This window comes from Pelodiscus sinensis, chromosome 3, assembly GCF_052426305.1.
Source record: "Pelodiscus sinensis isolate ZL-2025 chromosome 3, ASM5242630v1, whole genome shotgun sequence".
NCBI classification, from domain to species: Eukaryota; Metazoa; Chordata; order Testudines; family Trionychidae; genus Pelodiscus; species Pelodiscus sinensis.
In genome coordinates, this window is record NC_143054.1 from 118,574,569 (window position 1) to 118,592,600 (window position 18,032).

Sequence of the window (18,032 nt, forward strand, 5' to 3'; positions counted from 1 at the left end):
CTCAACCCACTTCTTCAGATGACCGGAGTGCTGTGATACCATCTACATGTTCTGTTAGTCTTTAAGGTGCTACTAGACTATTTGTTGTTTTAAAAGTTGTTCCTGTTACAGACTAACTCAGCTACCCCTCTGAAGCTTTTAATTGTAGGTTAAGTTAAATGTGTTTTGAATTAATCTGTCCCCATTTTTTTTCATGATACTACATCCGTGCAGTTGTTCAAAAGACATCCAAGACTAGAATACCATCATTGGTGTTGCACAGGTCAAGCATAATTTGTTGTATTCAGATTTTTATACCACACATATTGTGGTATATGGATTGTATTGGCAGAGTTATATGTGAAAAAGCTTCCAACCACTACCTGTGTGTAGGTGGTATGATACCTCATTGAATCTGGTTATTAGTTCATCCCGTTTTTTAAAAAAATCACTCAGTACATTATGCATAATTGGGTTAAAAAACTTTTAAAGTAATCCCCATATGGGCAATCCACTGTCCCTGTACTTGTGTGTCTAATTGGAGAACGTAGGTAGCAGTATCCATTTAACTAGCAAATGCACCTTTCCTTTCTTATGGTCTGAGTCAGACTTCCTAGCATTGCACAAGCAAACCGCCCCCAGTTACTTCTCAACTATCCTTGTACCGAGAAAGTAATAGTCCAGTTTGTTTGTTTACTTCAATTTATATTTAATAGGATATAGTTTAAGTTGCTATTCCTTTTGCAATACTTCTAGGGCTCCCTCTTTTTTTTTTTTTAATCCATTTTTCCTAAACTTTGTTGTATGATCAGATGATCACTCCCATTGGGGCATGCCCAGTGCCCCTGGCTTCAAAAGGTGCCTATTCTACAGTGAGGCAATTCCCACGACAGATGGACACTCTCAGAGAGTCATTCTGCAGTAGTGTATTTTCTGCCAGCAGCTGAAAACTAAATGCTGGAAGAACTGAGAGCAAAGCTAACACTTTTCCTAATGGAGTGTGCCCTTAAACTGGCATGTGACTCTGGTCCTGAGCCCTCTCCAGGATGAAAATAGGCTCCAGAGCCATCAACCTCCAGAGAAAGAATAGCTAAGAAAGTCATTTTGACTCTCCCCACAAAGCCTCTTGATCAGCCAGAGGAGATCCTCCATGCACTCCTTCACGTTGGCACCAATAGCACTGAGATACAGTACCCAAAATAAATAGGGACCTCCAAAGGCATGCTCCTCTCTAATGCCTAAAAACTTGAGGGGCTCCGAAGTAAAGACAGTTCTGGATCTACAAAATTAGTGCCAACAGAAATGTCCTGAGCAGTGAGTGCTTCAAAGCAGAGTTAATCTAAATGCGTCTACCATGAGAAACCATTAATCCCTGATGGTATTGAATGCAACAGTGTTATCACAGGAGTTCTGCTTCTGTGGTAGCTGCAGATTCTCCCACAGAAGTGACAGGTATAATCTTGGAAGAGACTCAGTTGTTGGCTGTAGTGGCATTCTTATAAGAAACCCATGGGGTATTTTTGGGGTGGAAAGTAATGTGCCATAATTATTGAGAACATAATGCATATCTCAGCATATGCATATCCACATGTATGCTCATGCTGTCAGAGCTTGGACCAACCTAGTGGTTAGTTCGTGCCCTTGTTCTCTCGGTCACAATTCTGATGCTCCAAGGCTGATGGCAGGATGAACCTAGAGAATCGTTGCAAAGCTGCTTGCTCTTATAGTCCTTAGCTCTCATTTGAGTCTATGGGTGTTGCAATCAATCATATTTACACAAATATTTATCATCTTTGAACATTTGAGCTTTCAGGGAATTATCCCATATGGGCTTTAGGTTATCTGTCCGTTCCCAAGGGGGGTGGGGGACGCTTGCTTCACTCTAGCGTCATCAATCTACTCTCATCATGACAGGAGTATTTACATGATCTTCCAGCACCTCCAAGGTCCTCACTCACCCTTTTGGTACATCTGAGCCTACAAATGATTTTTGAACTTACCTAATTAACATACACATTCTTCATTCATACCCAAACACTATCACTACTAACTACAGCACTATTTGTAATTACAAATTGCAGAGTTCTGCAACATCTATCACTTACATCAACACGCTCTATAATATATGGTCCTATAATTAATCACTACGATTATTCTGGTCTTTCTGCCAGTGCATCTTCACCAATGGCACTGAGGCTGTTCCTTTCAGGTAACCAGAAATGCTGGCTGGCAGAGAATCGCAAACATACTACTATTTATATTGCAAACATTTTATAACATGTAATTTTGCTAACATTTAACATTTAATTTTTATTATGCCCTTCTTTCCTCTTTTTTTGCTTTTCTGCCTTAAGAGCAAGTCTATTCTCCTCAAAGTGAGCTGTGGCTTGATGTAGGCGTGGCATTACTGTATTCTGTTCCCCGCCAATTGTTCACAGTTTGTTGGATTGAAGTCTCCCTTAACATATACTTTCAGTATTTATTTAAAACACTTCTGCTGCCCTTCTTCCCTGACTTAAAACTGAGAACAGAGTATTTGCCTTGGGAGGCAAGTATCAGGCATGTGTACACAGTGGCCATCCCAGTAGAGTTGGAATTTCATGACCTCCGTTTTTGCACTGTTGATGTTGGCTACACAGAGAATCCTGATGATGTTAGTGCGTCAGTCTTCCTAGCTGAACCTGAGAATCCTCCTGAGGCAGCGCTGCTGGAACTACTCTAGCCGCTGGAGATGTAGGTTATCGAGGCTTCACATCCATAGAGAAGGGTGGGGGTTACAACTGCCTTGTAAACGGAGATCTTCATGCCTGTTTGTGTAGGTCCCTATAATTGAAGATTGATTTGAGTAGTCTTGTTTGAGTAATGGCATGCTAGACTTCTTCAGAAAGTGGGCGATCAGCATGGTGTTTTATTCCTGAGCATTGTGGAATAAACTAGATGGTGTCTTCAGAGAAAACAAGGCTATTTTGTCACTATAGCAGTGATTATGAGGACAAGCACTGTCTGCCCAGAGACTAATTGGATATCTGGTTGATTCATTCAGTCTCTATCTAAATTCTTCTATTCACCTTCCTTCCCCTCTGCTTCAGATCTTATTTCATTTGCAATAAAAAGAGGAACTCAAAGCAATGCACAGGTGCGATACAATGGAAACTATTTGCTAATAATCTGCAGTTTCATGTACATGAAGCACATATGTACACATGTGAAACACACATACGGACCACACATCTCAAACAATTCCAGTTACAGGTAATTGACCTCCATATAAATCAGAACAAAGGTTTAACTTTGGAGGTCTCTAGCTATGTTCTTGATAAGCAGGAGGATCATCTAGATCATATTAATGCTAGTTAGTTACCAAATTTGGATCTTTATTAAAAGAATGTGGAGTGATTGTTCTGAAAACATTTTGAGTAGACGCAGTGTATGTAGATTTTTTGTTTTACTTTCTAGCTTTCAAGTTAGTGTTCTCTCTATACATGCTATGAAAGACACATCTTCTTCTAAGTCAGTGGTCACCAACCAGTAGATCTTGGTGCCTCCGACAGGTGATCCTGACTGGTTTGGCAGGGAAACTATCAAGTGCCAGCACTTCAGCTGCCCCTCCCCCACTGCCCTGCTGCTCCTGCCCAGACCCCTGGAGCTGCCTCCTTGTTGTGCAGGGTAGGGAAGATGATGTCACTCTATCCCCTTCTCCTGTGCTCCATCTTCACAAAGTGAGGAAGGTGGGGTCTCGGAGAAGGAGGCGGGGCAGGGGTATTTGGGTTTGAGAGAGATCCTGGACTGACTTAAATTCAAAAAGTGAACTTGTGCTTAAAAAGGTTGGAGACCACTGATCTAAGTTTTGACTAAGGTCCCTTAATACACGTGGTATCTATACATTTGTGTTCTCTTCCTTTCTCTCTCTTGTTACAAGTGGGGGGAGGAGAAGATTGGTCTGTTCAGAAGTTTTAGTGAGTTACAGAGCATATGGCAGTATATCTTTAGCATGAAGGGCCAAACTGCTGTTCATGCCAAGAACTGTGGAATTTAAAGATGAGCCCTTAATGTTTTTGCAACATGCTGAAGGAGTGTCAGTACAAAGCAAATCTACTTACACAGGTCACAGAGAATGTACACTGAGGTTGTTTTTTTCCTTTCCGTGGCCCTCTAGGATTCATTCTCTTCATAATAGAGAAGACAAAGTCTAGGTTCCAGTGTATTCCCGCGCAGTTTATAAAAATGTGATTCACACTGTTTTTCTGTACCTTATCTTGCTTTACTTGTTACAGAAACAAAAAAGAGACTCTTGAAAATGTTGCTGCTAGTCCAAGTATCATGATTAAATGGAACTATGTCAGATAGGGTGATGGGAAATGTAAGAAGATATGCTGCCTTTTTTCCCCTGGTGTATCTTTAACATTATGACCAATGAATTTGTCAAGTGAAATAGCACAGTATTCTTTGCATATCATTTGAACTGAGAGCTTGCTTTGAAGAAGATAAGCAGGCTGTGTTGCCTAGAAAAAATAATGACACTAATTTATCTTTGCCTGTCTGCCTAGGCATAGTAGTCTGCCTCAGTGTTGAAAAGGAAATTGAGAAATAACTGAGCCATCCCATATACCTTTTAAACACTACAGTTCTGCTTATGGTATTCTGAGCTTCTCTAACAGTGCTTAGATGTATGAATGTCAGAGAGTGCAGAATTCACATTCATCTGCAGATTTGACACTGTTTCCCTGGGCTTGAACAAAGACATTAACTGGATGTCACATTATAAAGCCAGTCATCCCTGCAATTTAACACCTCATTTTTTACATCAAAAGGTAAGTATGGGACACTTCCAGCCCACTTAATTAGCCTCATTAGCACTGGTCCTACAATTGACAGTTACCTTTTTATCGCTTATAAATTCTGGGTTTCTGTTGTTTCTCTCTAGCTCATCAAATTTGTTAGTCCCTAAGGTGCCAGAGGACAACTTGTTGTTTTTAGATGTCGTGTTCATTTATTTTACGTTGAGCCTCAACGGTGTTTGGAGAAGCACCATGAGATTCAGGGAACTGGAAAAGAGTTCCTGCTGGGGCAAAATGAGTCTCCTATACTGGCACATCCTTTCTAATGTATCCATGGTCTTATTGAGGCCTGTAAGTAATATATATTTTTTAAAAATAACCAAGTACATGTTCGTGTCCCCCCCATGATCAATCACTCCTTTGGAGAAATGTTTTATTTTCTGGATCTAGGAAAAAAGTGCACAGTGACAAGTCTTGGTATGTATGCCAGAGTTTGTTTTTTGTTAACATGAAAATAACAAAAATTGAAATTGAAAAGTGGTTTTTTGAGTAAAATACTTGATTAACATTTTCTTCTTATAAATAAAACAGCCAGACATAAAAGATAGTCAATCTGAAATTTGATGCTATATAGTAAAATGAATCAACGTAATAACTAAACAAAACTGCTGATGTATTCAAATTCAGATCTTTAAAAAGAGAAACTTTTTTCTCTTATGACTTTCTCGGCATATCCTATTTTATTGACTATTATTTAAGATTTCAGCGCTTAGATACTATAGAAAACGATGAGAGAATGCAATGAGGTCTCTGAAGCAGTACAAGCAAAGGCAGTAGCTCTTCAAGTGTACAATGAATTTTTACTCATGTATACTTTAGCTTCAGTAATTCTAACCGCTTTTAACCCTTAATCTTTTACAAGTCCCATATTCACGGCTGAAATCGAAGTTAAAAAAAACAACCACGTGTACGTCTAGGAATCTGCAGTATACTGTGTTAAGGTTATTTCTTTATAGATTATGAATGGAAGGTTTTTGCCCATGAATGGAAACATTCATGTGTAAAGGATGTTTGACTAGTGCATAGTATGTTTGAAATACTTACTGATCTACAAGTGAATTGCAGTGGAACATTTTTCTTTGTCAGCTAGAAAAAAAGCATTCCACAGCATATTGTATCAAAAAGAGTTTCATAGTTCTGGCATACAAGCTGAAATTTAGTTCACTGTAGTAGTAGATAGCAGATGCAGGGAAAGATATAGGCTCACAAACCCTTTTGGGCCAGAGGGGCCCATTGGATAAGAAAAATAAGTTCTGCATTAGCAAATTGTTTCCTGCAGATGCTGCATTTTAACTGAACTTTTTCAGAAATATCTACAGTTGGCATTGTCTGCAGCACATATTCATTGAATTGGTCAGATACCTGAATATGTCACAGAAATGCATTTTTAAGAGCGTCTCTTTTTTTTAATGTATTCTCTTTAGATGGATAAAGCTGTTTGTATGAAAGTAATGTGAAGATAAAGGGTTTGAATAACTTTTTTATTATTCCAGGAAAAAGTGCAGCATTTTTTAGTTTTTATTAATACAGGTTGCACCTTTTGTAAACTGGGACTCTCTGGTCTAGCAACATCTGTGGTGCACAGATGTTCCAGGATCAGTGTGTCCTGGCATGCTACAGGATGGGCTGGGAGCCCAGAGCTATGTGGGGGTGGGGTGATGTGCAACTCACCTGAGCTGGGAAGCCCGATATACGTGGCTCAGCTGAACTGTAGGGGGGAATCAAGAAGCCCAGTGGGGGCAGTTGGCAGCCAGCCAGAAATGACCTCCCCTGGTCCAGAAAAATCCCTTATCAGGGACCAGTCATATCCTGAAGGCCCAGGGCGGTCCAACCTGTACGTGTTCTCCATAGCTGGGAAATTTGCTATTCCATTTGACATTTTGTAAGCTAGTTAATGAGTTGCTCTGCATATTTGCATATTCGCATAATGTATGGTCAACACACCCTGCCTCAAGCAGTGGTGAGGAAGGACATGCACAAAATTTAACAGTTGTAGGTCAGAGGGGTGGCTGGGAGGTTGGTAAAGCATGACCGGATATTTCAGTTCAGCTACTCACACTACTAAAACAGCTTAATCTTAGGTTTAGTGGTGGTCAGTAATTTATTATGTTTCTTTAAAATTTCATAAAAAGTATCTATTTACTATTATAGGCATTTGTTCAATACCGATTAGAGAGAGAGATGGTAACATAGCATTAATAACCATAATTTATAAGATCTTCTTTCTAGTCCTCTTCTATCCAAAAGGCAAGAATTCTAAACTCAGATGCTTGCAATAACATAAAATTTTTATATTCACAACAGAAATGATTAAATAAGTTTTCTGCAGTTTCTAACACCAGCTTCATAGATACTAATAATTTTGGGATCCCTGTTATAAGTGAGTAGCCAGCTATCGATAGCATTTTTAGCACTGTGCATGTTAGACTTGCTCTGACAGTTAGATGACATGCTGCTTAAAATGCAGTTGGTAGCTCCTGACATTGCTACGGGGTAGCTGAACTGCAGTTAGCATCAGTGAGAAATTGTTAGCAAAATGTAAACAAGACTTAGTGTACTTTTCCTCAATATATATTGTATCTTATTAAAAATTCCTACCTACATTCCTTCGGTCTTTTTGCATTCAGTAAGGAGTCTTGAATGCTCTTATTACAAAGAGATGTTTCAAGGTAAGTAAGGTACCATTTAAAATGTTTTATTACTTAATCAGCACGTTATATTGTACCTGGGAAATACAAGGGTAACAGTGAAGAATTAAGAGCATGAAAGGCTTAAGTGAATCACTTGAGCTTAAACTAAGAAATGCAAATCTGGCTTTAAGTGCCCTTATTGATGTTTGCTTAAAGCAGATTCTTCTCTGTACAAATGACTGGGCTTTGTTGTAGATACTGAACAGGTAGCGTTCTGTCCCTTTAGAGTTTGCCTTTGTATCCTTGATGCAACCCCTCATTGCTTCAGCAGAGTGCCTGCAGAAATGCCTGGAGCTAAAATAGCTTGCATCAGTGTGTCTCATTTGATCAGCTGTGAAGAGAGAGGACAGGTCAGACAACAGCACATGCCCATTTCTGCATACTGTGACACTAAAACTACTAGAGTCTCTGGCAGCTGAAGAATAAGGGCCAATGAAACTGGAATGGAGGATTTGATAGCACAGGATGTGTGGGCACACAAAATGGCCCTGAACACTTTTGTACTTGGCAGTTTGAAAAGATGTGGCAAGCAACAAAGTTATACGATGCATAATCAACTACAGGTCATTAAACTGTACAGGTAGAGCAATACAGTAATAAGATAACCACCTATGCCTAAAGGTGATAGCATTATGTAATAAACAGTGCCATCTTCTGGGAAGAGTTGGAATCATGCCCATGTGACTAGTTCTTCTGAAGTTTTATTCAGGTGTTTTTTTTCTTTTGAACATAATACACTGCTTAAAAATTCAAACTAAAATGGGAAAAAGCTGCTGATGTGGCATTAATGTTCCAGATCCTACAACAGTGAAGTACCACGTACAAGTAGACATATCACATTTCTTTTCAAGCAGAAATTTAAAATAAAGTAACAAAAATGTAGGAGGGCAAACCATGTTCAGTTTGGTTTAAATTGCCAATATTCCATCCAGCTTTAAATCTCCAAGAGAGTGTAGTAGTTATTGAAGCATTGTTAAATTATATGGTGGTGACCTGGCATGCTATTCTATAATCAAATATACACAACTGTCTAATCTTCAATAACAAGTATTTTGCTACCTGGATTGTGGAATGTAAGTTACGAAAATGGTAGTATTTCTGCTAATGCAAGTATGTGGCATAAATATTGGGAAATTTGTTATTGCAGATTAGACAAAAGTACTATTTTTTTTCTTAGCAAGTGAAAAAGCAAACTTTTATGAGTAGCTTTTACATTTAGACAGCAGCAAGGTACTAAAAGAAAGATTCTAGAGCTATTATATGATCACATTTCAACACACTGGGAAACTAGACTGAATGTATTAAGTGTCTCTTCAGGATATCAGAAGACAATTTCTTAGAACAAAACACATGAAACATTACAAGTTTCACCTATTGTTATTGAGTTATACAGAGTATCCAAACCCCTTCTCTTTTTCCTTCATTTACTTTTCAGTGAGAATAATTAACAATATTGTTGACCATGAGATTCATATGGAGGGGAGACCTAGACTCAGAGCCTAATTCTGACACTAACAAAAATGGCACTTTACTACAGCTATCCCCTAATTGGAAAATGTGTGTATGGCAATACAATTTAATTTATACCTGTTCATTGTTTAGTGAGAGTACAAAAACAAAGATAGTTAGATATTCTTTGGGAACCAAATTCCAGATCAGGTATAAACCAATATAATTTTTTTCTGAAATCAGTAAATGTTGTGCTCATTTTTACCAGGGCTGATTTGGGTTTGGTGCTTGGATAAATCCAGCAAAATATTTCACATTGACTTCAGTAGGATTAATTCTATACTTAAAATTAAGTTTGTGCTTAAATGTTTTGCATGACTGAGGCCTAGTTTGGAGGTAGTGAAGTTGATTTATTGTTATACAATCTCTTGTTAGTTACTTTCTACAGGTTGAACCTCTCTAGTCTGGCACCCTCGGGACCTGACCAGTTCTGAACCAGAGAATTTTCCATACCACGGGAGGTCAATATTGTCTATCAGCATTACCAAAACTTTCACTGCCTACTGGACTGTTAGAGGACATTTAGGAGTAAATTAGAGCTAAATAACACACAACGCTGAGAGCTAGGGCTGGTAGCTGTAAACAAACTTTATGGGACCGCAAGAAACTTGGCCACACCCATGGAAAGTGGACATTCAGCTAACTAAAATCATTCCAGACTACTGAGGTTTCCGGGCCAGAGAGTTCTGGACTAAAGAGGTTCAAACTGTAGTATATTCATCTTTCTAACCCCCAGCCTTCAGATCACACAGGTTTGGCATTCAATTAGGAGTACAAAATGAGTGCAAGTCGTACTGCTTTGCTACTTAATTTTGTTTTGTGACCAGTTTACATCAGCATTTTACATCACTGCTGAATTTCATAGACCTTGTACCAACTTACCTGCATGCTATATTTAACCTATTTGAATCCAGAATTTGAAGCTGGCTGCAGATATGAACATTGACTTTTAACAGTTGGAGACTTCATAATCAGAATAACTGCCCAAATTATTTCTTTTTATGTAATATTCAATATTGTGCATAATGAAGCACGCTAATACAAGCCCCAATAATTTAGTATTTGCATTTTTTGTCATTTAGTCTACCAACCAAGTATCTGCCACAGGTATTTGGAAGGTAGTACCTTTTCATTTAAAATCTTAAAATCATCTTTCAAACAGAGATTTAAACTTTAGCTCTATTTTTGTAATTTTTTGGTTTTTTGTTTACTTTTATCTGATATCCAGTATCAATTGTTGGAGGGCTACTTACACTTCTAATGCTTTCAGATAAATGGAAGTAAACATTCCCATAAGATTTATGTGTAATATGAATGTTTATTTCCATTCACCTTCAGAGAAATGTCTGTTTTCCTCTCTCTCAAGTCATATGCACAGGATTGGTTGATAAAACATTATTCTAACTTTCTTTCCTATTTTTCGTATGCAGGCAGAAGGAGAAGACAGCCTTAAAAAGATGCAACTAATGGAACTTGCAATTCTGAATGGCACCTACAGAGACGCCAACATCAAATCACGTAAGCATGACACAATTCTAGGAGCCAGTAGGAAAGCAGTTTCCACAGGTTTTGTTTCCCAATATTTCTCCTTTTGACTAATGCACTGATGCATATCTGTTGAAGAGACTGAGACAGTGCCATTAGTACTTTTGCAAGGCATATTGACTTTTTTCCTGTCAGTATGTCTGTATTGAAACATTTTTCAGCGAGTTTTTTTATTTTTTCATCTTGATCAAAGTTCAGCCCTAAAAGCTAGCTTTTAAGGCTGTGGCTTCACTTAAAGCATTACAATTGCACAGCTGTTCCACTGTAGAAATTCAGTATAGATGTTTTGTACAGAAACACAGTGAGTTCTCCCATTACTACAGGTATTCATTCCATCTCCCTGAGATAAGGTTGACAGAAGAATTTTCCCTCAATATGGCACAAACTTCATCAGCGACTGGGTCAGCTCAATGATATCTATCAGGAATGTGGATTTTTAACACCCATGAGGCAGACAGCTATGTCCATGTAATTTTTCAATGTAGACCAGCTCTCTTATGTTTACAAACTGTAGAAGCTGTTGTATTCCTCATAATTTTTGGTTTTTATTTCTCTGTAAAAGAAGAAAGATTCACTTTTTTTAGAGAGATTTAAGTAAATATAACTGGTTCAAGATAATGTAAATAACATATTCTATATTGTATACCTTCCTGTCATCTTGCTTGCATGTTTACCCCAATGTTGTTTTTTCAGTGGTTCTTCAACTAATTTCACATGCAGGTTCACAGAGATCAGTGGAGTGATGAGCCCTTTTGTAACAGTTCTTATTCCATTAGATTGCTTTGAGCATGCATGTACATACAGTTTTATACTTGAAACTGAATGGCATGTATTTGGTTATCAGAGTACCTGTTACATGTGCCTACTATTCTTTGATATAAACTCTTCATGTTAGAATATAAAAGCTTGTTAATAAAAACTCAGATTTTAAAATAATTCCCAAATCTTTACTCTCAGAGATACAGGTGTCAAATTTAAGCAGTCATGTCATCTTTTTCACTAAGGGCATACTGATATTTGCAAAATATTGCCCTTATACATGTGGATTTATATTACAATTTTTAATGAATGGTCATGTGCAAAACAAACCAATGAGAGCTGTAATACCAGTTTGGTTTAACTACTTGAACATCTTCAGATGAGATCTGATTAAGGTAACCTGAAGAGAGAGAGAAATTGGACTGGTACCTTTTTTCTGATTTCTGAATTTTTTAATTAAATCTTTAAAAGCTTAAGATAGAATAGGGGCCTGCTTTTTCTTTCTCTCTCTCTCCCTCCCCTCCACCCTTAAAATCTGTTAGTAATGTCAAATCTTTCTTCACTGTTTTGAAGGACCCAGATTTTGTGAAGGCAAAAGTTTTCCATAATCAAAGGAGCCGATTACTTAATCTTAACGAAAGAGCTTTTCTTCCTACTGTATATTTTGGCATTTGAAATAAATGTGTTTTAATAAAAACAAGCATAGCAGTTTTGAACATCGTGAATAATAAACCTGGTTCTGACACTCAGGTTTCAGTTACTTGATATCTGTGGATTGTAGGCTTTTTCTAAACAAATTTGCACAATTCAGATTAGTCTACACGTGAGCTCTTGGCCTAGTCTACTCACAAAGGCTATACTGATTTAACTATAATGGTATAGTTAAAAAGGTATGACTCCCCAAGAACATGTCTACAATTAAAACTTACTCCAGTATAAACTATATTTATCAGACATGAAGGGAAAAAACATCCATTGCCAACACAGTTGTGGGGACAAAACCCCCACATACATACAATTGTGCAGAAATAAGAGTGCTTCACTTAGCAGAGCTAATGTTGTTCAAGGAGGTGTTTGGTCCTTCACTGGCAGAAAGTTTGTTATACATTTGTGTCTGCAGTAGAGGGCTAAGCCAGCATTACACTCTGTAATTCAGGCTTATCTATACTAGTCCTTACCCTTGATCTACTATGTCATTTCAGCTACACAAATAGTGTAGCTGAAGTTGACATACTTATCATGGTGTCTTGTGTGCAGGAAGGTCAGCAGGGACTGCTCTCCTGTTGACTCCAGCTACTCTTCTTGTTCTGGTGGAGTCAGCAGGAGAGCGTTTGGAGATCAAATCGATGGCCAATGGATCAATCACTGGAGAAAAGCCTGTAGACATAGGCCTAGTGGGTTGCAGTTTTAATTATATTAAAGGGCTTATACCATTGTAGCTTCTTTTTGTTTGTAAAGGGTGTTAAGCTATTTTGGTATAACTATGTTCACACTAGGTTTTTACTGATATAGGTGGTTAAAATATAACACTCCAAATCAAAATAATTATACCATGCGCAGATCGCTCTGCGCCGGCTCTTCCGGGTTGTAGTCTACTCGCCACAGGCGAGTAGATTACATTATTTGTCGAGCCCGGCCATGTGTAGACCAGGCCTAGATTGGATACTTTTCACACCTTCTATTATTTTTCTGTTATTTTTTTAATAAACCAGACATTAAATCAGTTTAATTAAACTGGTACAACCCCGCTTTGAATACTTGTATTGGTTTCAGTGGCCCAAACAGAGCTTAAAACTGTTTCTAATTGACTTCAGGTTAAACCAAAATAAGTGTGCCCATGGAGCCAGTTTAATTAGAGCTTCTTCAAATTTTCAATTTTTTTCATCTGAACAATTTCTAACATTATTTTGAATAGACACTTTGAAGTGTGACAGATTTTTTTCATTTTGACTTAACAGAAGCCTGCAAATCCAGAAGCAAAATTGGAAATCAGAAATTTCTCATTTTCAACAAAATAAAATTTAAGACTACATGAAATACTTTATTTTCATTTCAGAAATTTCCACAGAAAATGTGAAAAATTTCTGAATAATTCCAAAGGCCATATTTTTCATTGACATATTTTCCAGGAAAATGTTGGATTTTCCAACCAGCTGCAGGTTTAAGTAAATCAGTTTAAAAGTACTGTTTAAGTACAATCATTGGAATTCTGCATTTAGACAAGCCCGTAAAATCTAAGCTTGAGGATTGACCACCTGATAAGTTTTCCAACCTGTGTACATTGGTCAGTGCTAACCCTTTTTAAACAGTATTTAATTTTAATGTTTTAGGTTCACATTCTTTTAAAATACTTTTTTCCTCTAACCTACGCTTTCTGGAAAAACTGTGAAAAATACAGTATACTAAAATAATTTCTAATATAAAATGAAAGTAAGAAAATACTTTTGAAAATGGGATACAAATACCACCTTTTGTACCTATATCCTCATCACAAAGAGTCAAAAAAGGACACCCACAATTACAAGGTCATTTGTAATCCCAGTGATTCTGGAAAAGGGGATATTTATTAAATTTGAAATAGAATTTTATGGTAAGCAAAAAGTATTACGAAATCATTTTTCATTTTGTGTGACCGCTCTGTATAAGTGGCTATCTGCGGATTCTATAGTTGCACTACATTTACATTCCACGTATGACTACAACAGTATTTTTCATGTATCTTCTGCATGCATCTTAATCTCAGACAGTCTTGAAAGCATAGGTTAAAGAAATGTTATGTAAATTTAGCTTTTATGCCGTGTAACATGTTTTAGAATTCTACTTCACTGTTTTATAATGGCTTTTTTTTTATTTTGCATGTTCATACTTAATCACACTGAGAAATGGAAAGCTGTTTGCATTTGAATGGTGTGCTTTGGCACTGTGTGATCAGCGCATGTACTAATGATTTCCTTTTATTTTTCTTCTTTCCTACTTTTTCCCCTTTTTCCTATTCTTTTCACGTTTTGTACTGCTATCTCCATACTTTCTTCTAAATTTCTTTGCTTACTGTAGCAGCCCTTGCCTTTTCTCTTGCAGCGACAGCCCAGGCTCCAAGGATTATTACTGGGCCTGCGCCTGTTCTCCCACCAGCTGCCCTGCGTACTCCTACGCCAGCTGGCCCTACCATAATGCCTTTGATCAGACAGATACAGACCGCTGTCATGCCAAACGGAACTCCTCATCCAACTGCTGCAATAGTTCCTCCAGGACCTGAAGCTGGTTTAATTTACACACCCTATGAGTATCCCTATACACTGGCACCAGCGACATCAATTCTTGAGTATCCCATTGAACCTAGTGGTGTATTAGGTAAGTTTTTCTACTGAGATGATTAACTGAACTGTAGAAAATTTTCTAAGGATGCTTTATTGTGTCTTTTACTATTGTTTGACTTGAAAAGTATGAGTCATTGTTTCATTAAAACTTTGTTTTGGAAAGAGAGCTCTGACCCTAGTTTGTTTCTTTTAAAGATTGATAATTTCCCTTGAAAAATGCTTTGAATATGTTCAAGTCTTTACTTGTTTAATATAGATTGCTAAATACATATGTTTTGCAAAGGTCAATACTTATTTTGAAGCACTTCTAATTTTTTAAAAACAAAATTGTGTTTAATCAAATTGTAATACATTTTAAGTTTTTGTTCTATCAAATGGAAACATCTTTTAGACAAGAATAAAAGTAAATAGGAATTGAAATGCATAGATAATGTACATATTTTGTACTTTCCTAAATTGTAAATAAATTGAGAATAATACTTAAAGGGATCATTTTTAATTTTGTACATTTTGTGGTAACCAACAATTCTTGGGGGAAAAGACTAAAAATACTGTGTTTATTGATAGATCTGATGAATTAATCCACTGGCAGGAACCGATTAATCTGTCTTGAACAGGGAAAAAAAAGTGTTTCAGTAAATAAACTTGGTTCTTTTTAAGACAAGACTAGAGAAAAATGGAATTAGAAAAATTACTGACACCATTTTTTATAGAATTGATTGAAATGTCAATCATATCTGGTATGTCAGTCCATTGACTTGCTAGATGAAAGCTAGAATACATCTGCTGTTTTTAATGCAGTTAACCAGTCAATATTAAACTGTTTCAATGCAATTTCTCTCCTCCCTACTCCCAGAATTTGAATAATCTTTTCTCTCTGGTTCTTTTACTGAATTGTATGTGACCTTGGTGCTACATGATTCTGTTGACTTATAGGACTTTGATCTTTAAAGTTTGTTCAGCAGCAGCTATTGATTTACACAAATTCTAAAAGTCTCTAATGAACATTGGACACTAAGATTCAAAGTCAATATCTTATTGAAAGAAACACAAAAAGCCAATGCTCAGTTAAGTGAATACTACTAGATGTTCTGTGTGTGTGTACAGATTTAAATGTGGTTTTTTTGGCATTGTAGACAGAAAAGTGTACTTTTATACTTCGTCATTTTCAATTTTAGCTCTCGTCTTTTTTTAAAAAAAAATTGAATTGGTCAAAATAATGCAGTGGACCTTTTCAAGAATAGCTTATTGCTATTGCCTAGTTTCTGAAATAATCCAAAAATGATAAATTAGTAACAATGTAATATTTTATACCTTTTTTGCAGTCTTTTCTTTGTTACTGATAATTTTCTTTGTTACTGATAATTTTGGATCCTGTGCACATTGTTTTTCCACCTATGAGTCCTTTGTGCTGGCACTTACAGGGTCTGTTGAGGTAGTTTCACTCTAGTTGGTATCACCGTAGCCGTCTGCTGAGTCCAATACAGAATATCTCTACCTGACATAATTGATGAGTAAAAAAAATAGTGATTAAATTTGTTACTGCATGGCAATTACTTGATGCATTGCAGAGAATTTTTATGAATTTCTGGCAACATTTTCGTTTAAGAAGAGCTGGGAAGGAAGGAATTACTTTTTTAGTATATGTGTCAGTCCTTCCTGCACAGTCAGTGTTGCTTAAAGCACACAAGGGGAGGGGGAGGGAAGAAAGAGCAAGAGAGAAAGTAGGGCTATCTAAGCAAATGCCCTTTTGGCTGACGACTGAAAAGGAATTTTCACCAAAAAAAAAAAAAAAAAACCCTTCATTTATAATACAAAGTAACCTGGGCAGTGTAGAATTACTGATTCTAATATGAAATTGAAAGTAACTTTGTTCACTCCTGACAGAACAAAAAGATTTGAAATGGTACATTGTTGAGTTTTAAGTTGTAATTCATATACATGCATACCAGTAATAGGCTTATTTTTGCCCATTTTTCTGTTGAACTATTTAGGTTTCTTAATGTAGTTCCCTTAAAAATTACAGCAATGGGTGGTGGTGGTGTTGGTGTTGGTAGTAATGGAAAAGTCAGTATGGGCAACTAATTTTTTAATTCCCTTCCTTTTATCTGTAGGTATGGCTTTCCCAACGAAAGGCTAAGAATTCAAGAACGGTCTTAACTGAACCCTCATCAGATCTGAATTTAACAAATGCTTAGTTTCAGCAGTCTTGAAAAAATAGCCTAGCAGTCAGTGACTTACTTGCACTTTTTTTGCACATAGATATAAAATAAAATAGTGCTATTAATTTGGTTTAGTCTCTATTATTACCAAAGTAGCTATAATTTATGAGTGTATAGTAGTATACTGACTGCTAAGAGTTCTATACTGTTTGCTTTACTAATCACCTAATTCATTGCAGTTCATACTTTATTGACTTAAAATTTAAAACCACATCTGTAGGCATGAAGAATTGCTTTCAAACTTTTTCTAATGGTAGAAACTGGAAGTGGTCGTAACGGTAGCAAATTGTCAGTATTAAAAATGGCATTATTTGAAGTAGTGCTGCTGCAAAAAAAGGCACTTCATTGAATATGTGACTAGTAAAGCTTAAATATTCTTGGATCTAATAGATTTCATGAAATACTGTAATTTTGGGATTGCAAATGAGTGGATTAAAGAGATAAGGCCAGGATGTTTGATATAAATGCAATATTAATCTGCACAGATATAATTCATATATTAAGGTTAAGATTTGAAACTACTGTGCCTTAACTAGTTGCTTTCTTAAAATGAATTTTTGTAGTAAATGATCACTTAAATCCATTTTGCTAAACCTGCTGTTAATGTTTACCTTTGAATGTTTTCTAACTTTGTCTTGGTAATTGCAATTTAACTAGGTGCGGTGGCTACTAAAGTTCGAAGGCACGATATGCGTGTCCATCCTTACCAAAGGATTGTGACCGCAGACCGAGGTTAGTTTAGTTCTGCAGTTCTTTTTATAAGAAATGCTTTGAGTATACGTGAAATTTGCAACACCACAGCTGGTTAACCAAATACCATATTTTGACCCCTTCATTGATTCCCCCCTCCCCCCCCAAAAAAAAAATCTAAGTAGTGACTATTTTAAGAGTTTTGGAAATGCTTGCAACTTTAAAGATATGTCAATTTCTTTAGCTTTCCCATTTATTAAAATATATAAATTGTGATATATTTAAAATGTTGTAACTGATTTCTTTTGTAAAAACTATAGAATTCAGCTTCATCAGGAAATATTCAGAATTCATTGCTATATTAGTTAATTGGTTTTCACCTCAAACTTGCTCTTTTAATTGATGTGGAAATATCAGATTGGTGTTGCAAAAATAAAATGAATGGATGAGCGCTTAATGAGAAGGAAGTAAAGGAATAAATGC

At 36.6% G+C, this 18,032-nt stretch overlaps 1 protein-coding gene across 13 annotated transcripts in view; it reads left to right on the forward strand.

The window, feature by feature from the left end:
• Positions 1–18,032, forward strand: part of QKI (QKI, KH domain containing RNA binding) — a 259,728-nt gene that overhangs the window by 232,136 nt on the left and 9,560 nt on the right. For 8 of the 13 annotated variants that reach the window (XM_006115173.5, XM_006115169.5, XM_006115175.4 and 5 more), the window contains 3 exons: positions 10,447–10,534; positions 14,375–14,671; positions 17,517–17,591. In XM_006115173.5, coding sequence (XP_006115235.1) covers positions 10,447–10,534; positions 14,375–14,671; positions 17,517–17,591 — 460 coding nt within the window. The other 5 variants (XM_006115171.5, XM_006115174.5, XM_006115170.5 and 2 more) reach the window with 4 other exon arrangements.